This window comes from Fusarium musae, chromosome 5, assembly GCF_019915245.1.
Source record: "Fusarium musae strain F31 chromosome 5, whole genome shotgun sequence".
In the NCBI taxonomy this organism is placed as follows: domain Eukaryota; kingdom Fungi; phylum Ascomycota; class Sordariomycetes; order Hypocreales; family Nectriaceae; genus Fusarium; species Fusarium musae.
Window position 1 is genome coordinate 4,252,069 of NC_058391.1, and position 22,963 is coordinate 4,275,031.

At 47.6% G+C, this 22,963-nt stretch overlaps 10 protein-coding genes across 10 annotated transcripts; 5 read left to right on the forward strand and 5 right to left on the reverse strand.

The window, feature by feature from the left end:
- Positions 1-554: 554 nt before the first annotated feature.
- J7337_007811 (uncharacterized protein) lies at positions 555-2,953 on the forward strand (the record flags this gene model as incomplete). The annotated part of the gene is made up of 2 exons (XM_044825438.1): positions 555-1,205; positions 1,259-2,953. 2 exons carry the CDS (start codon positions 555-557, stop codon positions 2,951-2,953), a joined length of 2,346 nt encoding a protein of 781 aa, XP_044681095.1.
- A 369-nt stretch (positions 2,954-3,322) lies between these two features.
- On the reverse strand, positions 3,323-4,206 carry J7337_007812 (uncharacterized protein; the record flags this gene model as incomplete). The annotated part of the gene is made up of 2 exons (XM_044825439.1): positions 3,323-3,693; positions 3,747-4,206. 2 exons carry the CDS (start codon positions 4,204-4,206, stop codon positions 3,323-3,325), a joined length of 831 nt encoding a protein of 276 aa, XP_044681096.1.
- A 2,009-nt stretch (positions 4,207-6,215) lies between these two features.
- Positions 6,216-7,092, forward strand: J7337_007813 (uncharacterized protein; the record flags this gene model as incomplete). Its single annotated transcript, XM_044825440.1, has 4 exons — positions 6,216-6,631; positions 6,689-6,909; positions 6,963-6,990; positions 7,041-7,092. 4 exons carry the CDS (start codon positions 6,216-6,218, stop codon positions 7,090-7,092), a joined length of 717 nt encoding a protein of 238 aa, XP_044681097.1.
- Positions 7,093-7,474: 382 nt separating this feature from the next.
- J7337_007814 (uncharacterized protein) lies at positions 7,475-8,320 on the reverse strand (the record flags this gene model as incomplete). The annotated part of the gene is made up of 2 exons (XM_044825441.1): positions 7,475-7,482; positions 7,621-8,320. 2 exons carry the CDS (start codon positions 8,318-8,320, stop codon positions 7,475-7,477), a joined length of 708 nt encoding a protein of 235 aa, XP_044681098.1.
- A 112-nt stretch (positions 8,321-8,432) lies between these two features.
- Positions 8,433-8,733, reverse strand: J7337_007815 (uncharacterized protein; the record flags this gene model as incomplete). The annotated part of the gene is made up of 2 exons (XM_044825442.1): positions 8,433-8,439; positions 8,483-8,733. The coding sequence occupies 2 exons, from the start codon at positions 8,731-8,733 to the stop codon at positions 8,433-8,435; spliced, it is 258 nt and encodes an 85-aa protein (XP_044681099.1).
- A 3,985-nt stretch (positions 8,734-12,718) lies between these two features.
- Positions 12,719-13,989, forward strand: J7337_007816 (uncharacterized protein; the record flags this gene model as incomplete). The annotated part of the gene is given in 2 exon segments (XM_044825443.1): positions 12,719-12,726; positions 12,744-13,989. The coding sequence occupies 2 exon segments, from the start codon at positions 12,719-12,721 to the stop codon at positions 13,987-13,989; spliced, it is 1,254 nt and encodes a 417-aa protein (XP_044681100.1).
- Positions 13,990-14,135: 146 nt separating this feature from the next.
- On the reverse strand, positions 14,136-14,852 carry J7337_007817 (uncharacterized protein; the record flags this gene model as incomplete). The annotated part of the gene is made up of 2 exons (XM_044825444.1): positions 14,136-14,655; positions 14,713-14,852. The coding sequence occupies 2 exons, from the start codon at positions 14,850-14,852 to the stop codon at positions 14,136-14,138; spliced, it is 660 nt and encodes a 219-aa protein (XP_044681101.1).
- Positions 14,853-14,972: 120 nt separating this feature from the next.
- On the reverse strand, positions 14,973-16,944 carry J7337_007818 (uncharacterized protein; the record flags this gene model as incomplete). Its single annotated transcript, XM_044825445.1, is given in 7 exon segments — positions 14,973-15,572; positions 15,603-15,610; positions 15,625-15,755; positions 15,801-15,943; positions 16,194-16,276; positions 16,347-16,612; positions 16,832-16,944. The coding sequence occupies 7 exon segments, from the start codon at positions 16,942-16,944 to the stop codon at positions 14,973-14,975; spliced, it is 1,344 nt and encodes a 447-aa protein (XP_044681102.1).
- A 2,094-nt stretch (positions 16,945-19,038) lies between these two features.
- Positions 19,039-19,491, forward strand: J7337_007819 (uncharacterized protein; the record flags this gene model as incomplete). The annotated part of the gene is made up of 1 exon (XM_044825446.1): positions 19,039-19,491. The coding sequence occupies one exon, from the start codon at positions 19,039-19,041 to the stop codon at positions 19,489-19,491; it is 453 nt and encodes a 150-aa protein (XP_044681103.1).
- A 1,097-nt stretch (positions 19,492-20,588) lies between these two features.
- Positions 20,589-22,833, forward strand: J7337_007820 (uncharacterized protein; the record flags this gene model as incomplete). Its single annotated transcript, XM_044825447.1, has 4 exons — positions 20,589-20,947; positions 21,001-22,576; positions 22,646-22,797; positions 22,827-22,833. 4 exons carry the CDS (start codon positions 20,589-20,591, stop codon positions 22,831-22,833), a joined length of 2,094 nt encoding a protein of 697 aa, XP_044681104.1.
- Between the last annotated feature and the right edge of the window lie 130 nt (positions 22,834-22,963).

Sequence of the window (22,963 nt, forward strand, 5' to 3'; positions counted from 1 at the left end):
CAGCCATGCATACCAACGTCCGTAGTGACCAGTCTCAGATCAGGGATGGCTTTGCTGCACACAGGGGAACGCTTGGAATTCGATTAGTGACATTTTCTTTGGCCACACTCTGACTGTGAAGTAGATATGCATTAGGGTCGTGAAAGCTAAAGTAGGAAGATTGAACTAGAAGATGCTGCTTTCAAAATGCATATTGGAGTCTAGACTTTGATGGATATTAACTTGTATAGTTATCGCAAGGAAGAACGAAGTGACCGGGTTGTTCAGAGGTGGCTTGTCCGTCACACCGTACTCGTACCGCTCATGAATACGAATGGAACTGGTGATGGGCTTTGGGAATAGTCACAATGCTGGTCACTGTGATTCTGACCACTTCAGCAATATTGCAGGGGTCATCGCGATGTGACGGAATGACCTTGGCTTCCTGAGGTGCTATTAGACTCCCCCGTCCTGGTCTCGCGCTGTTCTGCATGTTGCCCGTAATATTTCCTTTTCTCTTCCATTTCACCCCCGTGCATCAGCTTTTTGGTGCATCCAAGCATTATTTGCTCATCATGATCCTCACCAAGCATCTCGCTTCTTGTATTGTCCTTCCTTTCTTCATCCTCACTGCGTCTGCCGCTCCAAGCTACGACCTTCCAATTCTCAACCGTCGAGATGATGCCAACGCTACAAGTACTAGCGATAACAGCACAACTCTCGAACCCATCATTCCCCCAGAGGTTGACCCAAAGGACTTTTCAATTTTCAACCTCGATAAACAAGTCACTCTAGCCTGGGCTGGGACACCAGACTCAGAGCCCGGGTCGAAACGCATGCGAAAGCGCGACAACGCCATCTTCTCTCAGGCCAACTTTACCTTTCGATACCCCGTCATTCCTCTTGACCACTCCGTCTTTATCTCGAGTGTATCTTGTACCAAGGGTGTATTGAGCGGTGTGATATCGAACTCCGCTGCCTATAATTATGCCAAGGGGCAGTGGAAGGGCGCTGGGAAGATCATCTTCATCACATCTGTGGATGGGTGCGGCGAAGATCATGCCAATGACTTGTTTCTCTCTCAATCCATCACGTTCAACGATACCACAAAAGCATTCACTGCTAAGGGCTCTACCACTGAATATGGAGATGTATACGAGAGCTTCAAGCTCGACTTCGGCAAAATCGGAACACTAAATGTCCGGCGGGCGATCGATAAAAGAGCCGTGAGTTGCAATCATCGCTGCCAACTGTTCGAGTTTGAACTGACTTGATACAGATGTTTGAGCCACATAAGCTTGAAAAGCGCCTGAGCGAGACTTGGTCCCACGAATGGTCTCAGTATCTCAATAACGAAAAGCTCCTTGGGACAGATGAAGACGCGCCATGGCCAAATGCCGCGAAGCTCATTGAATGGGGTTCAGAAGGCGGAGAAGAGGATGATTCATATAAAAAAGGCGAAGTCGCCGACCCAAACGGTCATCATAAGCGTTGGGATAACGCCACGCTTTCAGAGCGCGACTTGTCCTACGGTCTGATCCTTTATTGCGTAGAGTGTGGATTTGGCGGCAAGGCTTCACTTACCGGAACCATTGAAGCCAGCCTTATCCATGGTATAACAAAAGCTCAGATCCAGTTCAACGCTCAGTTCAAAGCTGGACTCAACCTTGGACTCAAGGCTTTCGTCACGTATGAGAAGGAATGGACATATCCTGTCGCCGAATTCTCTCCCTGGAACTTTGGCATTCCGCTTCTATGCACTGTTGGGCCTTATATCGGTCTCGATGTTCAAGCTGGGATGACTATTGAAGCAACTGGCACCCTACTTATCGGAGCTTCAGTTGAGTGGGAAAACATTGACATCTTGATTGATCTGCTAGACTCAAGCAATAGTCACTCCAATGGTCTGACACCGGTGTTTACGCATAGAACTGAAGCTACTGGTGAGCTCAAGATGGAAGCCTCTCTAGGCCTCCCTGCTAGTGTTGGCGTCAAGCTCAATGTCTTGAAAGGATTGTGGACAGCCAAGGGAGGAGTTGTCGATACGCCGTCAGTGGTACTAGAAGGGAGTTTCGAGGTCAGCGCAACAGTCACTGATGACGGCGAGATTGTCACTGATGTTGATGGCGAGTGCTACGGCATCGCTTGGAACATCCATTTCGAAAACACCCTCGAGGCGTTTATCACACTTGGTGACAACACAAACAAGTTTCCTCTCATTGATCCCATGGAGAGTGACCCCATCGCTGAAGGCTGCATTGGCTACGTCAATGACGGAACTGGCGATGATGGATCTGATGACGAGGGCGGTATGTCTGGATCTGGAATGGACTGCGGTGGTAGTGGTCTATTCGCTGATTGTGCTGGGTCGCAGCCAGCGCCCGTGTCTGACCCAACATCCAAGAAGAATACTGACAAGAAGACGTCCACTAAACAGAAGGGCACGGCCCAGAGCAATTCCAGTGGCAGTGATAAGAAGGGTAACTCGAACAAGAAGCCCAAGACATCAACTACCAGCAAGAAACCTACCACCACCAAGGCTAAGAAGCCAACCAAGACTTCGAGTGTTATAACTGCTACTACAAAGAACACCAAAGCTACCCAAGCTGCTGCTAATAAAGTCAGCCCGGCCAAAGCAACCACAACATCCAAGAAGTCTGCCGCAGCATGCACTCCTTCAGCTGTCGCCAACTCCAAGACCCCACCACGCTCAGTTTGCAAGAGAAATGTGGCAAAGGCCCGTGTCCCCTCCAAGTCCATCATCGGGACTGCTTCTTTCGTGAAGAATGTGAGCACTTGCGCCGAAACTTGCCTGAAGAGTAAGCAGTGTTTGAGCTTTGGGTATGGCGAGGATATGACGTGTCAGCTGTATGGGAAGAACCTCAAGAGCCTTGGTGTCACGTCAGGTAAAGGGAAACAGGCCTCGGTGTTTTATGACAGGAAATGCTACGCGTTTAGTGAATGTTCAAAGTAGCAGGGTGGACTTTCGGGATGGACTAAGAGCAACAGGCATCAAGCCTCAAATTGCATAATTTCTTTTGTCGCTGAACACAATGCTTCACACTACTTATACATGTTCTTAAATCTCATCATCACGGGTCTTCATGTTGTGCGAGTATATACTGTGATGTATTGTCATCCGAGTCCACCAAGGTGCTTAAACTATGTACAGTGAAGGATGTGCCGGATCCCTCGGTAGGACTGGACCATTTGTATATAATAATACTTCCACCAGGTTGCAATGTACAAGGAATGTAAGATCTCCCTCCCCATTTCTCGAGTGTAAGACTTGCAGATAGCCAACACGTTGGCTGTCCTCAGAGTCTGCAAACACTCAGGTTATTTAACAGCGGAGCTTAGCGCTAGTGCCAGCAGCGGCGTTGAAGAAGCTCCAGGTCTCACCAGGGGCAAACTTCTGGCCGTTGGCAGTAGGGTCGGCAACGTGGCCACCACCGTGTGCGATCCAGGTAACAGGCTTGCGGCTGCAAGTGTAAGAGGTCTTGACGTAGTTCTGGGCACCGGGAGCGGGATCGTTGACCTGCTTCTGCTGGCAGCCGTTGGTACCGATCCACTTGTCGCGGAGCTGGCGGCCCTGCTGGATGCTGAGAACGTTGTCGGCGGATCCGTGGATGTGGAGGTAAGAGACGGGAGTGTTGCCGCCGTTGCAGCCGGAGAGGAGAGCACCAGAGATGACGGCGACAGCAGCGAAGTCGTCTATAAAGAGTTAGTATATATAGGGCTAGGAGGGTATGAGGGTGATGACGTACTGGGTCGGGAGCAAGCGACACTGTGGCTCATGGCACCACCGTAGCTGAAACCGGTGGCGAAAACTTGCTTCTCATCAATGCAGAGGTTCTGCTTGGCAAAAGCAAGCATCTGATCAGTAAAAGTGATATCCTCACCACCCTGGTTAGCCCAACCAGCGTTGAGACCGTTGGGGGCAATGAAGATGGTAGAGTCGCCAGCCAAGTTGCGAAGACCGTAGTAACCGCCCTGGACGACGTTGCCCATGTTGCCGCTGCGCCAGTGGTAGCCGAAGACGAGACGGTGGGGCTTGTTGTTCTGGTAGTTGTTGGGCAGCTGGAGGGTGTACTCGCGGTTCTTGCCGTTGACCTGCATGGTCTTGACGCCGCTGGAGGGAGGCTGCTTGCCACAGCCAGCTGAGGCAGCGTCGCCGAGCCCAGCAGAGGCGAAGAGGGCGAGGGTGAGGGTGAGAAGAGACTTCATCGTGAACGAAAGGACCGAGCCTATTCTTGGGGATTCCTGGTGGAGAAGAAAAAGAAGAAGAGAAGAGAGTAGTTGGTTCTGTCTAGCAGATCCTTGTGTGATGAAGAAGAAGGATTGAATCTCTTGAAGGTGAAGAATTGAAGATCATTATATACTACTTCTCGTATCACTAGACGTTGCCCTGATTTCCAGCTGCCGAAGCTTCACCCGTGCCAGCCCTGAAGACTCCTCACCAGGGGTTTCCCAAAGGAGCCATCCTGCACAGATCATTGTCATGCGTGTTCCAAACAAGTTCACCCGGTAGTTAATCTATTTCTCTAAACAGCCGACAATGTCCATCAATGGTCGAATGAGGGATCCGGAGTCTGTGGGTCCGAGGGCTACATCCCCTGTCACACTGAGACTTGCATGGGGATGTTTCGAAACAGCAATAGTTTCATTATTAGCCGGTAGATCATTTTCCATCAATTGCTGAGGAGGTCTGTTTCTTGGACGCTGGCACTGAAATTTCGCCTGCAATCTTTGCCAAACAAGCGTAAAATTAGAGGCATTACCTTAAATTCTCCCGGGAACTTTTGACATCGCAAACTGCGTACCATTTGGGTGATTACCCCGAGCTGAATGCTCTCTTGTGCTTATCGATAAGCTGCCTCGTTTTCGGAGGAGTTTTTCCTGATGGGGCGAGGCTGCAACGGGAGAATTGTTAAAGACGGCGTGATGGCTATAGCATACTTGAAATGTATAACACGACCAAGTATTTGCCAATCATGGTAACAGTGTTTTTCCGGAGCTCGTGTTGTGAGTCTATGCGCGCCTGTAGGAATTAAGTTTTTGAATGCAATGACAACAACGATCTACATACCAGATGCAAATAGGTGCGGAGGTGAAATAGACTGCTACGTTAACATTTTGTGAATTTAACCGTTTCTTGGCAAAGAGTTGGTAACAGCTGATAAAACGAGTATAGGGTGATTTCAACAGTGTCTACAAGAGAAGCGTTCCTCTGGAATATATAACTTAATTCTTGCTCCCGGGTAGAGCACGCAATCCCCCACATTCCGTGGCTTGAAACGTGGCTGCGTGGCTTTGATGATAAGCCTTATCGTCATCCCAACTATCATATCAGCGACCATACAAGGAACAGCAGAATAGACTTTGACCTGGCATAAATGGGCCGATTATGAAGTTGGGTTGACCTCCAAATACAGGATGATTGACGTTTTTCCCGGCCCGTTGGACCGTTTCCCAAACCTGTTCCTGAAGTTGTTCTCGCTTCCCCACACTCTGAACTTGTCCCATTCCAGAACGGAGTCTAACCTCCGTTTGGTAGACCTCGTGATAGGCCGACTAGGGAGTCGACCGCCAAGTCTGGCAGGAGTCCCATATATAAGCCAGGGGGGCTTGTTCTCCATGGCATCACTCCCGCGGGAAAACTGCCATGAACGAGCTGGAACGAGCATGTTAGTTTATCCAGAGCTCCGGATGCAACCCCCGATTCCACCAAGGAGTGCCGAGATTAGTGGAGAACGCTACCAAGAAGCCAGGGCGATGACAAATGGTGTACTAATCTGCGTTCGTTTCAGACTGACAGTCGCAGGGGTCCATCTCACTTCGGTGTCTCTCGGTTCCAGCGTAGGTAGCAGAGCTATGGCCAAGATGGTGAGAATTCCGTCGGCTCATGTTTAAAAAGCTCCGTTAGTCTGCAAGAAAGTGAGCCTTGCGCTTTGGAAAAGGACCGACTATGTTCTTTGAATGTACGACAGCTTCATCGTAACTGGCCACTACTGTGAGTTGAGATGAATGAGCTCCAGATCGAGGCCTTGATATGTTCACGGAGAAACTTCCGTGATTCAATTCGGTATAGCATGTAAAGAAATTCTCCATTGGGAGATGAGTATAGAGGAAGGCATAAGATGTCGAGAATATAGTCCTTCATCAGAGATTCAAATCAATAGTAACTCATTGTCCATCTTCCAAGAACAACCACTCTATCTCAGACCAAACTCACAATGAAGGGCTCTCTTGTCTTCCTCGCCGGGCTTTTCGCCCCCCTCGCCCTCGCCCAGTCTCTGTGCGACCAATACTCCTACTACGCCAATGGCGGCTATGAGTTCAACAACAACCGCTGGGGTCAGGGTTCCGGCTCTGGATCTCAGTGCACTTACATCGACTGGTCGAACAGCAATGGCGCCGGATGGCACGTTGACTGGACCTGGTCCGGCGGCCAGGACAACGTCAAGGCGTACCCCAACTCTGCTCTCCAGATCGGCACCAAGCGCATCGTCAGCTCCATCAGCAACATGCAGTCTGCTGCGGCTTGGTCCTACAGCGGCACCAACGTCCGCGCCAACGTTGCCTACGATCTCTTCACGGCTTCTGACCCCAACCATAGCACCTCCAGTGGTGACTATGAGCTCATGATCTGGTGAGTGCCCCTGACTAACATCGGATATTGGAGGGTGACTAATACGTTTTGGGATAGGCTCGGCCGATATGGTAACGTTCAGCCTATTGGATCTAAGCAGACCACCGTCACCATTGAGGGTCGTAGCTGGGATCTCTGGGTGGGCATGAACGGAAGCATGAAGGTCTTCAGCTTCGTCGCCCCCAGCCCCGTCAACAACTTCAACTCTGATGTTAAGCAATTCTTCAACTACCTTGCCAACAGCCAGAGCTACCCCGCCAGCAGGCAGTATCTTCTCAGTATGTATCTCCGCACTCTATTACCTACCCATTCATTAACGTTGCAACTACAGCCTTCCAATTCGGTACCGAGCCTTTCACGTAAGCCAACCTTGCTTCACCTTGATAGACATATACTAACCAATCAATAGTGGAAGCAATGCTAAGCTCACTGTCACGAACTTCAACGCCCACGTCAACTAAACTAAATTGCCGGATCAATCATCTGGGGTGAAAGGGAAAAACTAAGGACTTTTATACTTCTATGTTACATATTTTCTTTTTACATATCACACTCAATAGCAGGCTATCATAACTACTTTGAACTGTTTACTGTGTGACATTGGCTCGTCAAGCTCTTCGTGACTCTATGACAATACCAGCGGCAAAATACGAGGCAGTTACCCCCTCACATATTTGGATAGGACGATGAGTGGTCAGACTTGTGTGTATAATGAAGACACATTGGCATCATGGCCTTCAGTCTCCTCATGATCTTTTCGCGTTTGGATTTTACTATCATATTAGAAATAGTGACATAGCTTTTCCCTCAAGAAACTTCACTCATTGCATAATTGGTGCTTATTTATGACCCTAGCAGACAGGAATTAGCTCCGCCATTGGTGGAACGCTTTGTGTCATACCTGACACTATTAACAATCCATGTAAACCGCTTGAGGACTGTCAGCACATCTAATTCAGGAACAGGACCGTGGAGCATAGTGAACGTACCGTTGGCGTAAAGAGAATACGAATCAGCGTTGTAAAGACAAGACAGAGGATCCAATGCAGTAGAGTTCTCATAGCCATAAGCATAATCCTGAGTCGAAACCTCCTGCTCATACACGGCTCTAGCATGCGTCATCTCGTGGATCGTCGTAGTGGCGTGGTCCTGCTTGTGGCACCTTTGCGGCAAAGGGGGTAGCGTATCGTAGAATAGCGGACACATGGTGACATAGCCGTTGACCCAGGTAGTGTAAGCGATCAAAGGGCCGTCGCTCTCACAGTATCCAATCTCATCGCGGCAAGAGACTCTTGTGTTGCCACTGTCTGAAGTGGAGCACTCTTCAGCGACGGCAAGGAGTCGGCCTGTGACATGTTCGCGAGTCTTGGTCTCGTTTGACTTGAAGTACTCAACGAACCTCGCGGAGTGAACGTCAGATGCATCCTTCGCTGCGGCCCGGGCAAGCGATTCGCAGTTCTTTATACCGTTGGCAGTGAGTTTAAGCTTCTCAGCAGTGCAAGAGTCCTCCTGGAGAATGGCACGCTTCGATGCCTTTTGCTTCGCCTCAGCTGACGAAGCTTTGGTGATCGTCGTCGAGAGAGCCTTGGACTTGAAGAAAACGGGTATTTGCTTGCTAGATTCTTTCGAAGCAGCGGGGAGACTACCTTCGGCATATACAGAGTATGTACCTACACTCAAATCGTACATGGTGGACAAGTCCACAATTCTATAGATGGAGGACCCAGTTTCGACCGTCTCAAAGTGGTTGGTATTGAGTCCATCATAGTATAGGCTCAACTCAATACCCATGAAAGGTACCTCATTTCCTGCCTTGTGTTAGGAACTTGGCTGTCGTGTTGGGATGATTACATGCCGCTCTGGTCCTTCAATGATAGTTTCTTGACAGGTCGCTCGTCAAAAATGGTACCAATCTTGAGAAGACTCAGATCCGTAGGTCCGTCGTTCTTGATAGAGACATTGACTTGAGCCGATTGCCCAGACACAGGCTCCAAAGAGACGGTCAAAGCGTTGGCGTTTCGCGCATGCCCGTAGTGGGGCAAATGCGCCTGAACGCCAGAGACAAGATAGGCCACAGAAGCCAATGTCGGATTGAAGCGCATTTTGAAGTGTAATTAAAGAGAAGAATGATTGTGTATATGTTATTTCAGCTGATCGTGCTTTAATATGTCAAAGGGGAGATAGCGCTCGAGCCCCTTATACGGTGAGTGTTCCCATAACAGAAATGAACTCCTTGCCAAGAGTCGTGATACGAGGTCGAACCCTGTCAATATGGTTACATTGTATGCACGAGTCATGTTATACGCCTATTAATATTCCAGACGAAGAGGCTAAAAAGTCATTGCATCATAGATATGTTCAAAACATAGTCATGTTGGTGTAGCTGAAGAAACCTAAAGATGAAGACTAACCGAGAAATCACTTATGCCAACCAATCTTGTTCATTGACATCTCCATAGCTTCGCCATCTTATCCCAGACTCTCCCTGTGCATCTTCGAAAGAGCAGTGGTGCTGAGCCATCGTCGGAACCATTTTCCGAAAATTAAGAAGACAAAGACGAACAAATTGTTGATAGTGAGTGCGCCACAAAATATGCCTGCAAAAACCGTAATATAGCCCTCGGTCTGGACCCAATCGATCACTTTGTATCCAAAGGCAAAAGAAATAGACATTTTGCCAATGTTCATCGCGATCAGCATCTCAGGCATATTGGCCTCATAAGAGTCCATAGCGTATGCGAGCGTGTAAGTGAGATAGAAGAAAGCTCCTATACACGTCTTATTAGTGCTTGCGCTCGAAAGCCATTTCATTACACATACCAAACTGGAACATCCCCACAGCAAATATGAGTGCGAACCAATGCAAGTGGTTTCCTGCACCATATCCATATAGTATAAGTGCTGCTGGGGAGATGAAAAAAACAACCACTAAACACCAAAGTCGGTACTCGGCTTCATGAATGTTATTGTTCTTGCGGGTAAGCCAAGCAGAGACTCGATCCGGGACAGTACTAAAGGGTCCTGCTGCTAACAAATAGCCAATGAATGCCGATATTGCCACGAGGCCGGTATTCTCCTGTTGTCATATTTAGTATCAGCCCATTCATCTGAAGGGCAGCAGGAACAAAGAGTTGACTGAAGGGTATCTTACAATTGGCCAGGAGTATGGAGGAGCGGTAACAATAGTTGGGAAAGTGGAAGTGAAGGCGAGACCAGCAAGCCCAATGACCATCCCTATACCAAGTCAGCTAAATGTGTCTTTGTTACTGAGGAAGTACTTACCATAGGTAGCGCAGACCCAGAACACCTGGGGTACAATGAAGTAAGTAAAGGATCGGATCTGGAAATACCCTGTCAGCACTTGATCTATGGCAGTTCTTGTTGAATGGGTCCTACCATCATCATGAACACCGGGCTATTGGGGTCTGTCTTTCCGAAGATCTTGCACTGCTCCAAGTAGGTCTTCCTTGGTGGAATTGTAACAGACTCCTCAAGTCTAGATTCCATACACTCCGAGGTTGCTTGGGGTTCGTCTTTGATGGAATCGGCGTCAATTGATCGCTGACTGGACAGTGAAGGAGGTTGCCGTTCCTCAAGATACATTGTTTCCTCGAAGAACGCCAGGGTGAGCAGGAAGAGAACACATCCGAGAGCAAATTCTTTCCAGAAGAATAGATTGTACGACAATCCACCAGATAACATGTAGCTAGCAGCGGTAGCACTTAGAGATCCGGTAACAAGCGCAACTTTTGACCCAACATGTCAGCGGTGGTGGCTTTGGAGATGAAGACGAACAGCTAAAAGGGAAAGTAGTACTGACAGGTATACCAGCCCAGGGCCTTTCCTCGTTCATGGAAAAAGAAAACATCGGCCACAGCTTGCGCTGGCAATGCTTCGCAAACTGATGAGCCGAAACCGTGAACCATTCGGAAGCCCATTAGGACATTGTCTGACTTGGACAGAGCACAGCCTAGCAGGCCACCGCAGAACTATTCCACGTGTCAGGTATTTTATTTCGTGTCGGGAGCCTCAGAACTCACGATAATGATCGATAATAGCATCGTGGGTCTGCGGCCGATTTTCTGGTACAAGGGAACGAAAACGAGGGAGCCTACTCAGTAAAGATCAAAGTCCTGACATTAGCATGGCTACCGATTCGAATGGATTGCTCTTACCCAAGCCGAAGAGAAGATTTGGATTGTTCACCAGCTGCGATGTCTGACTGGGTGTTTTATCAAACTGCTGAGCAAGGAGGTTGACATAGACACTCGGGCCGATCAAAGCACCGTTTGCTAGAAATGAGTACGCTGAGACAAGGAATAGGATCGTGTATTTCTTTTTTGGGGTCCACTAACGGGAAAATGTCATTACTCCGTGTATACATCGTCGTTATAATTTGACAAAAGATGATACATACGTTGAGCGGATCATTCAGGTCCGCGGAGGGAGTCGGTGTCAAAGAAAGACCGTATGCAGTTTGACTGTCGTCTGAACATTCATTCACTTTAGTTTCTACATGATGGATTCTGAACACCGGTTCATACCTGTGACTGTCATATCAATGGTGCCAGGCACCTTTGGCTCTTCGATGCCACTGGGTTGTATTAGAGCCCGATTTTGCTTCCAGAACTTGATACCAGGGTTGGGTATTGGACATGCCTTGGGCTCTCATGTTGCCGCATTCTGTGTTCACTTCTTGCCTTGATGGCAGCACAGCTCGATTCAAGAAAATAAATTGGAATGAATGGTGACTTTGCTCAGATTCTATTCATGAAGAGGCTTTTATATAGGTAAAGAGATGCAGGTCTCTTGTTTGTAAATGTCCTCTTCTGTTGTAATAAGGGAGGCAACGCCACCAACGCTCTGGACTCCCAATCGCTGGTAATAATCGAGAAGTCTGGGGAAATAAGGTTTCAGTAATTAATGTCGGATAATTGGACCTTCCCCGCGATATTGAGACGATTAAGCTTTGACGACTACTACGTACTATTGGGGTTAAAATGGGCCCGTTGCCGAGGGAGCGATGCCTGACTTGGTATAGCTCCCGAGGCAGATTTTCCTTTTCGAGACATCAATCATCGGTATCAAGGATGCATATAGACTTGAGACCTGTGACGATCAACCGGAAACCGGAAATCGTAAGTCGTGGATCAGAAATCGGAAGAGAATGCGGGGAAAGAACCTGGGGAAAGAACTCAATTGCCGCGTAAAGTGCAGTTGCCGCTGCGTAATAGTGTATTCAAGCAATAAGATACATATTTAATAGCATCGTAATAAGCAGACGATACTGTAGAGTGTAGACTTCACAATCTACTGTAACTTCATATCACTCTCCAGAATTTCTATCATCAACGTGATTAATCCTCAGGCTCTAGTAGAAGGGCGCGGCAATGGAGAATTGCCCCTATAACATATAGAGATAGCCCTGGACTGTCTGGTCAAGCGGCACTTGCAAAAACTCCGGAAGGCGGAAGATTCGAATTCGACTCTGAAGGTTTCCGATATATGATATGTTCCGGCCGGATGCTCCATAGTGCTATCCGCGTAGGCAGAGCCGAGCCAATAACGAATTGTGATTAGCATTCTGGGGGAAGCCGTAAGCACATTCCATACCGGCGTCAGTCTTATGCATGCAACCATACTGTAGCAGAAACTTGATCGGCATTTTAGTACGGCATTTGCACAGCTTAACCTGAAAACTAACAGCTGTATTCTTTACGTGTTTTGACTACATATAGATCACCGCAGTGAACATCGAATTTCTCCATATCGGACACTTCTTTTCAACCGCTTCTACATACCTCTTCTACCCCTTGAACCTTTCAAACATGACGCAAGACGCTCAAACAAACAACGAAAATACCTTCTTTGGCTTGCCTTCGGTATGGAGACAGGTCTTGGAGTTTTCGCAGCATGGCGTGCCAGGCCGATTCGAGAGCGAGGTAGCTGATATGGTAGTCTATGGAGACATACCGAAGGAGATCAACGGCACCTTCTACCGTATGATGGTCGATCCCCTATATCCCTTGATGCCCAATAATCCCGCTATTGAGGGTGATGGCAATATCTGTGCGCTGCGCATTCAAGATGGCCGCGTCGATATGAAGAACAGGTATGTCGAAACGGAGCGTCTCAAGCTAGAGAGGCAGGCAAAGAAAAGACTCTTTGGTCTTTACCGAAATCCCTTTACGCACCATCCTTGTGTACGTGCAGCCATTGAATCTACAGCAAACACGAATGTAATCTATTGGGCTGGTCGACTTCTTGCTCTCAAAGAAGTGTCTCAGCCATATGAGATTCACCCCGATACACTCAAAACCCTTGGATTCGACCCCCTCGCCTTTCCGGGGAAAACATTTTCTGCTCATCCAAAGGTCGACCCATTTACCAATGAGCTGGCCTGCTTCGGCTATGAAGCAAAGGGCTTAGCTACAAAGGAAATCGTAATCTTCTCGCTTGATCAAAGTGGAAAGATCAAAGACGAGCAGTGGATTGAATCGCCTTGGTGCGCGTTTATCCATGACTGCGCTATAACAGCCAATTACTTAATTCTAGTCCTGTGGCCATTTGAAGCCAACTTGGACAGAATTGAGTCAGGCGGTCAGCATTGGCTGTTCAGCTACGATCGCCCTGCGACATTCATCGTCGTACCAAGAAGGCCTAATGATCTACCATCGGGCTGGAGTAAGGGCGAGTCACGGGTCTATCACTGGGAAAATTCTGTTGCCATACACACCGCTGGATCTTGGGAAGACGAGGATGGGAAGCTTTACTTTGAAAGCTCTCGCGTTTTCTATAATACCCTTCCCTGGTTTGAACCCCCAGGAGAGCCCGACATGAAAGATCTGAAAGCCGACTATGTTCGCTGGGAGATCGATGTCAACCAACCGACCGGGACCAAGGTGAAAGATCCTGAAATCATCCTTGATCTTCCAAGCGAGTTTGCGCGTATCGATGAAAGGTTTCTCACGCGTCCGTACGACCGCATGTTCATACCAGTGTTGCTACCAAATCGACCAAATACTGCACCGCCAGTTGTACCGCTATGCCTCAATGGTTATGTCATGCTTGAGAAGGGCAGCAACCGACGTACGTTTTTTGATCCTGGACCTTATGCTGCAGCTGAAGAACCAATCTTCATACCTCGTTCTGAGAGTGCGAAAGAGGGAGATGGTTGGGTGTTGGCCATGGTTCAGAGAACGGACGTCAACCGCAGTGACCTGATTGTGTTGGATACGAGACACTTTGAAAAGCCCGTCGCTGTTATTCAATTGCCATTCCGGACTAAGAACCAGATTCACGGTAACTGGGTAGACACTAAAGAGCGCGATGGGAACATACTACCATTAGTTAGATGAGCCCTCAGTCAATCGAAGTAGCTTACTCATCCCAAATGTCGTCCGTGCCAATTTATTATATTCTCTTTGTGCAGACAGTCTCATAAGGCACAGTCAAAGATGTATTTCATCAACAGAAATAATATGAACCTATTTGGAAGTTTCACTCAAACCATCGGGCCTATCAACGAACTTCCTCCCTTAGGGCGCGGCAACTGGGGCACAAGCTGGCTAACCCAGCCAATGATGGCGGGGGCCTCCAAAGTAATGCGTGTGCCCGTCGCTGTAGTCTCCATCTTTGTTTTGGCACTCGATTTGTCCTGACTGTGACTAGCACTGAGACTGAATGGTCCATAGCCTACTTTGACCTGGGCATCAGTGTGAGAGGACTCGACGGCCTCTTCCAGCGCCGAGGTGTCGCCCCGGAATTCGAGCTCGACATTAGACGCCACGATGAAAGCAGTAGGGTACGACGGGAAATAGGGATAGTTGGCCAAAGCCTTGTCGTTCTTTTGATCGATAAGCTTGTGTAGGTCGAGGGCGCCAGGCGACAGCTTCACGTCATCGCCAGTGTTAAGTTCGGGGTCTGAGAACAGTTCGCCATGCAGCCAAGCACGGTCAATTGTCACCAGAAGAGCCTCGAACTTAATGTCCACTGCGCAGTTGGAAGTTGCGTTGGAAGCTTTCCTGCGATAAGGTGAGTAATTGGACCAGGTTACTGAATGTCAGGTTTTTATTGCTTACATGGACGCCTCGGAGTGGTTGAAGCTGGCGGAAGCATTCCACCACCATCCGGAAGCACTAGCGCTGGCTGACGTGGTGGAAGCAAATGTTTCCTTGGAGCTCGACTGGGAGGATGAAGAGACGCTCAGACTGATCTGCATGAAGGTCAAAGATGTCTTCCTTTACTTGAGAGTGATGTAGTCAATATACCTTTGTCCATTTGTTTGGTTCAACTTTGTTTGGCTGCGCAACGGCGACTCCTTTGCGAGGTATATTGAATTCTAGAGATCCATGGTCAGTATACGACGGGTGACACTTTTAAGGATACACTGACTAGGATCCGCATACTGGCCATCAGCTTCTGCGTACTGTGTTGAGATGAGCTCTCCCCCATTGTCTTGGCCGGGGTCCTTAACATCTCTATTGATAATCTCAGTGATGGCTGGCGCCGATGTGCTAGCCTTGTGGAACTCCTCAAGTCCCTTTTTGAGTAGCTCAAGCTGGCTGTTAACGTCAGCAATCATGCTGTTAATCCAAAGAACCTTCTCCTTCTTGCTCTTGTTGGATAATTTAGAGGCAAGATCCTTGTTCTTTTGCAGATTTTCCTTCCCATTCTCCTCAAGGGCATCCTGAAGTTGATCTTGCTTTGCTCGAGTTACGAGAGGATCTGGTGGGAATGCGTTCTGTGCATCATAAAGTTCCTTGTAGGCTTTGGTCAACTTCCCTTCTGTATCGGCGGCCGCTTTGTCAATCGACTTGGAACCCTCGCTACCACCTTCGGTATTTCCGTCGCTAGTTCCTTCAGTCTTGTTCTCGGTTCCGTTTTGGGTTGTTGCTGCTGCTTTAATCTGCTTTCGAATCGTCTCATCCGGGTCGACAGACTGGAGTTAAGTTAGTCTTGACCACTTTACCGCATGGGCTTAGTGAAATGACTTGCATTCTTAAGGCCTTCGTAAGACAGTAACAGTCGGTTCAAGCGCTTGATCTCAGACTCGAAGTCTTTGCGACTCAGCTGGCCGTTCTGTGCCTGCCATTGATCGACCTTCTCCTTACAAAGTGTTGCCCTGGACCGGGTTAGGCCCCTGAAGATATTGCCTTTATGTGCTTACCAGTTGGCGGGCGTGAGGTGAACCTCTTGCCATTCTGTGGAGCCATCGGGGTCGATCACCACAAGGTTACGAGCAGCTTCCTTGCTCGACTCCACCCTCTTCATTGCGGATGAGACGTCGACGATGCCAAAGTAGTAATCGACCTAGGCAATCAGTAAGCTACACGATAGGGAAGCGCAGACTAAATCAGATAAGCTGTGGAGAGGATGCAGCATACTTTGTACTTGCTACCGTTTACGATCCCTGGTTAGCAGATCAGTATATCGCGAGGCAAAGACTTCTTGTCGAATCAACCCACAGTCCATGTATTTGGCCTGAGCATTATTCTTGAACTTTGTTGATTCGTCAGATATGGTGAAACACGATGACAATGAGTCATCAAGCTCAACTCACGTTGCGAAAAGTCTCCTGATTCCAATCGTCATAGAATCTCTGCTGCTCCTTGACGTTACCGGGAAATCGTTCCTTGGCATCAGCTACAAAATAGGTTAGACTGCAAAGCGTTCTTGAAAGTTCAAATGACATCGTTATCACGGAAACACTTACAGCGAGCCTTAGCTTTGGCTGCTTCCCACTTGTTCATCGCTTCAGAGTAGGCTTGTTGCTTCTCAACATAGACGTCAATCACAGACTTGCTGGAGTTAGGAGCTGTTGATGTCAGATATCTCATTGCTGCAACATATCGATCGGCAGCAGCAGTCTTTGTAGCTGTCGATTTGTCGGTTTCGATTGGAGCATCCTCAGGAATCAGCATGTCAAGAGCAGCAGCATAACTTCTAGAGACGCTCTTTCCAGTCACGCCCATCTTCGGTCTATGATTAGTATTGTTGTTTTCTATTGGTAATAGTGATGCAAACGAACCATAACTTTGCTCAGGGGAACCATGTTGTCCACCAGCCGAGACTCGTTGACTTTGATGCGATGCGGCGTATCAGATTCTTCCTTCGAGTTCCAAACGAACGGACCTGGATCACTTTGTTGATTGTTAATCTTCTTCTTAAATTGCGTAGCATGGTGAGTGACCAACATACGTTGTATCGATAATAGTACCAGGAATCTGGACCGTCATCAATTGCTCGGTAGCAACAGGCAGAGAAGCCTGAAGTGCCTCTCGAACTTTCTGCTTATAGTCAATGCTGTGCATCGCATCGTGGGATAGGGCCTGTCATACCTGAGACACCAGCGCCGCCTGCGCTACCATTTTCATTGCCGACTCTTCATCCATTGTAAACGATGGAGCTATATCAGAATGGGTTTATCTTTAGTAGAGATAGAAGTAAGTGCAGATTGATAGAATGGGCTGGTATCAGTTTCCAGAAGGCCTTGGATGGCTTCTTGTACAGAGGGAATGTAAACTGAGCCCAAAAAGGTGTCTTTTATACGTAGAAGTAATACTATCATTGCGAGAAATTAGGAAGTAAAGTCCGTGTCCACCGCCCTGGTGGCATCCTCACCATCTCCGTACATGTCGAATTGTCAGTATTCTCTCTCCAACTAGGTAGGGTATTTTCAATAGTTCTTCTCCAAGACCGGGTTCTTCACTAACCGCGTGACACCTTTATGGTCTCCCTAACAGGTCCAACCACCGATAGCAAAGCTGGACAGCTTGAACCCTTGTTAACGCTAGGTGGTCGTTATGTGGCGTAGCTGTCAGATGATTATTGATACCCCTGTTTGACCCCACAGATTGTCGGTACTGAATGTGACTATCGGATGCAGCCGAGTCAAAGCGGCCCGTATCCATTATGTGATATAGCCTTAAAATAGAAGAAATTGCCTGAAGGACACAGACTATTGTCAATAGGTCCAAGACACTGCAGGTAGGTGTACTGTTCTGCCCAGTACCTAATTAGGAATTGTATAAGAGGTATTAAATATAGCTGCCATTTAAGTAAACGTAGTTTATAAAAGCCACTCTACTTAGTATAGGAAATAACTAATAGTTTCTTAAATTCTGTTAAATGCCTATACTTCTTAAGTTACCTGTATAATATCTGGAAAAAAACGTCAAGGTAGGCTATCGTTTCTTACCAGGCTGACACCAGGCTATTTAGCCGCTGTGGCTTACTGCAGTCACTATTATACTAGCCGTGTGCAAGTTCTATCACATTGCGCTGTAGGACTGGCGAGAATATAAACGTAATAGCCTGGTCCTAGTCAATTAAATGTCTTCAGTTTCTCAGCTAGCTGCATGCTCTATCTATATATTGCTCGAATAGATAAGCGTGTCTCAGTTCCGACTTCGACAATAAACCCTGTTATACATCAATATACATTCAGGTACCTAAGTTAAGTCACGGATCGCCATACCGTTCTATATTAAGTAGTAAGCATAAAAGTCTCTATGTTTATTGATTAAACTACATGCTAGGTTAGAGGATTGGTCAGGCGTCTAATCTTTCTACGCAGCGTGCCACATGCGTATAACTTACACCAAAGGCCAATTTCATAACCCGATTAGTGAGAATTAAAACATATAAACCCTTCTATTAGTGGCTAGCTGAGAGACGCAATACAGCAATCTAAACTAGCTTAGTCCGTGGAGTTGAGACACTGGCTGTTGTTTCTCCTGTTAAGTCGCAAGGTGGCTGGCTGATGATACCGTCTTCACCAATGACAATCTGTTCAATCCGCAGCGACGAGTCATATGTTTGTATAATTATTGGATTTGCATGCCGTTTTGTTCTGCAAGCGTACGATGCTGACACACCTCATAGGTGTCAAGAGCGCGTGTGTAGCTTAGCAAGACTCCATTGAGTTGCTGAAGTGAGACACTGAATCAGCGAATACCTTTCGAAGTCCATTCAATGCAATGATTACCGATTCCACCTCTTGTGATTCGTTTAAATTATCTTCTTAAGGCTTAGTCTCGAGCAACCTAATTACACACGCATAATGTGGCTTCTGAGGTAGGTGGGCAGATGTTCTGAACTTGAATCAGAGGTAAGCAACATGAAGGAATGGTCTAACGTTCCTTTTAGAGGCATAGAGAGTACGGCAGAGTTAGATATATAAGGGCCATGCCATTCCACTTGATTCTTTGTATTGCTGCCATTGCAAATCTAACGTACTTTACAAGTCTAGTCAAAAGCTGAATCCCGTGGATGAAAGCCTGTCTTGATGTTCTTGCCTTCTAACCTGCCCACTGTACGTCACCATCTTTAGTCCCCTCTATTACACTTACCTACTTTGACCAAGGCCCATTAACATTTTTCACATCGCCAGATACAAAGCAACCATGTCTGAGATGATCAAGATCGCACAGAAGCTGGCTGAAGAAGGGCCAGCAACCCTCAATACAATCCAAGATGCCAACGAAGCGGCTGAAGAAACACTAAGAACCCATCGTGGAGAAAAGCCCTTGAACCCTGGCCAATTTGGCCCCAAGCTGGAAAAGGCAATCAAGATTCTCACACCTGAGGAGGCAGCCGCCATCGCTGATTTCAACGCGGCCATAAGCGAAATCGACAAGGGCGTGCAGGGCCTCAGCGTGAAGCTCAACACCGGAATAATTCCAATGGAGGATTGGTGGCAGAGTACCAAGAACTACATGAACCAAGGAAAATGGGTGGACGCGGCGGATAACATTCATGGCATGTTGACTGCCGTGCCAGACTTTCGGGCAAAGGGATACAACACTAAACCGTTTGCACTGAGTCTTCAACATGTGCTTAAGGCTATTTCGAATTAGTTTAGCGAGTATGCCAAGATTTTAAGGGTATTATTAACCTGGAATCTCCTGATTTGTGGCTTCTCTTCGATTTACATTTGCGTCATTTCTCCCTTCTGCATTCTTAGAATGACCAGTATCATAAGTCCTTGCCATTTTCTTACTATGTTCTGTCTGCCGGACTAAGCTCTCAGCCCCAAATATCAACTGCAAATAACACATCCATCTTGCATTCGTGAGTTCGACTTATATATGGCAAGCTGGCAGGCGTTTGCAGGGATTATTACCCACGAACACGACCCAATATAGCCTAGTGCTAGAACCTGCATGAGGCTATTGATTGGTGTTTCACCAAGGAGCGTATCATAGCGCGATATAACTTAGTACGAGAGTCGTTGTGGGTATGCTGAAACTAAAACATGTCACAATCCTTGACTTGCATTAATATATTGCCACGGCAGTTTCCCCATTCGAGATGTCATGGACTGGTCTCGACTGAAGTGGCTGGCTGGCAACAGCGGTAAGACAGTTTACTCCAGTATGTCAAGGGCACTTGACTTAATGGGCAGACGTAAATGAATCCTTATCAAGTTGAGGCCTCGTGGCTGGCTGAATACGAGCCCAAAACCATCACGCGCGTCTCCTGCTTGTTGTATATGGCTTGGCACGACCCGTAACATTTGAGACTCCAATGGAAACGACCTTGAAAATGGTCAAGTAAATTTAGCTGGGTTGACAACAAAGAGCGCGATGATCAAGTGCTACCATTAGTTGGATAGGATTTATATATTGCAAGACATGGTCTATTGAAATGTTACTGTAAAGTAGTTGCCCAATAAGAGATGTCGGGTCTTTTCTACCTAATGTCATACTTGAGTTAGATGACATCGGCTTAGGTGGCTTGCGGAAGCAACAATCTTCCGTGCCGTTTAGTCCTAGGAGAATTTCGGGCATAAATCAGGCTGTTTGGCACGAGGGAGACTAAGTTCCAATGCAACCCATATTAATAAACCTTAAGCTGTAATAAAGATTGCAATTGGTCAATTCTCACCAGCTATCGCACAAAGTACATTAAGAACAAACACCATTCAATATCGACCCAAACGCGCATCTCATCAATGGCTTTATTAAATACCTATCAGCAGACCATCGGCGACAAGCTGACTGAATACCGACCTCTCAGGACACAGAGATATGCCACTGTAAATGTGCTAATAATTACATGGAAGGATCATGACCTTGGAATCGACTTTGACAGGGAAGTTACAGAAGTCAAGGACATGTTTAGCCAGACTTTCAACTACGCCATATGGCCTTTCAAAATACCATCTCAAGACCCCGAACTTTCGCTCAATGTATGTGTCGCTCAGTTCATCAAGAACTTTGGAGGGTCAGACGATCTCCTCATCGTCTTCTACAGTGGGCATGGCGGAGGAGAGAGCAATACACAGGCGAGAAGTCCTTGTATTTGGGCAGCGTAGGTAATCGGCCGCACCTAACAGACACTAGCTAACCATGTACATATTGAAGCAAGATATCCGGCGGTCCAACGCTCGATTGGTCCAACATTCAGCCCCAACTTTTTCTCTCCCTGGGCGACGTGGCCATTATTCTCGACTGTTGCTATGCTGGGCAAGCTGCGCGACCTCACACCTCTCATAAAATCGAGTTCTTGGCTGCCACGGACAAGGATAACTGGACGCCGACGGGAATGAAGAAATGGCCGTCATTCACCAAGGTTCTCATGCGAGAGATGAATCTTGCAATGTCTAACGAAGGGCTTGTAACACTTGCCGCCCTCCAGAGTCGTATGGTAATAGCCGAAGCTGGTTTGAAGCGACAACCGTTCCTGGTCTCTCTAAGTGGAGATGCTTCAGAGGGCCCAATCAAGTTGACAAGACTGACTAATGGTGACAAGGCCTCAGAGCTTGTCCCTCAAACCGTCTCGCAATCCATCAACTCCGTGTATCTTCGGTTATGTCTCTTCGATCCTCTCGATGGGTCAATGCTGCCGAGTCTACTTCGGTGGCTTACCCGAGACTCACCAGCATCCGTCGAAGATATACAGCTTATTGACCGTGTTACCTCGCAGGCACGAGACATAAGCAAGATGGGAACATATGTCTGTGAAGCGGCGTATGAACAGGAGAGAACCGAAGCCTTACCATTCCTCTCCCAAGATGGGCGGACTGAAGCTCAGAAACTACTCGCTGAGCTCAAGCTTGCTGTTTTTGCCTCAGGAGACGCATTTTCGGTAAGGCCCGGGACATCTCATGCTGCCCTGGAAGGACTTAGGGCAGCTTCTTCCAAGCTGGTAGACTTTCTGGGAGACTCACTTGCGACGATGGACACATGCACGCTAAGTAATTTGGGTGACACCGGCTCTACTGCTCTTGAAGACATCCGGAGCAAAATTGCCATGCGCCTTACTCTGCTTGACGACGAAAAAGTGCTGGGTAATCCTACTCGCGTGAGCTTTAGCGACACAGCAAGCTTAAACCAGCGGATAAGACATGGAACACAGGCCGGCCGTGACGTGTTGGTCGAGTATATCTACTACCTCGATGAAGACCCCGATGCCTGTGGGCGTATGTCACATCAAATCAAGCGCATCATAGCGCTTCTCGCCGAATCTAAGAGCCCAGCATTCCGCTGCTTCGAGATCTCCGGCTTCACTCACGAAACGCTCTTTGGACCTCGCTTTGGACTTGTTCATCTTATCGCTGAGAGGTTCAAGGACCGAAGGTGGATACCTCTTGCAGAGTTAATTGGACAAGTCAAGTACGTTCCTTTAGATCGCCGGATGCGGCTGGCTGAAATCATCTGCGAAGCTATCCTACATCTACACTCAATTGGCTGGTATCACAAGAACATCAAGAGTGAGAATATCATTCTATTTGATCTACCAGAGGGCGATGGAAGTAATTCTTCAGCTAGCAAGTGGGACTTTGAGAACCCGTTTCTGGTTGGATTCGACTGCTCTCGTCCGGCAGATGCAGAAACAAGAAATACAGTAGATTTCGCGACGGAAAACAATATCTACAGGCACCCAGAGCGATGGGGGAGATCGGCACGATTCGAAAAACATCATGACATATATGCACTGGTAAGTACATTAGAATGTTGATTGCTCAGCCTAATTACCTCTGTCTAATAAATTCCCTTGATGGTACAGGGCATCCTCCTACTAGAAATAGGTTCTTGGCTCAAAATCCCTACATTGGATACGAAGAAGAACAACTTTACGCATATCAGTAACCCCGAAATGCTTCGCAGCTTATTTCTCAAGGTTGCATCCTCTAAAGTTGCGCATGCAGCAGGTACGCGGTATGCTGAAGCAGTTAAAGTCTGTATAGAGAATAGATCCTGGAAGACTCTCGAAGATTGGGAATCACAAAAGCTGGTGCGAGAGAGAGTTCTGTGTCCACTAAGGGAATGTGCTGCTGCAAGTAGCTAAAATAGCAGATATGTCAAAACTGTGTCTTTAGTGTCT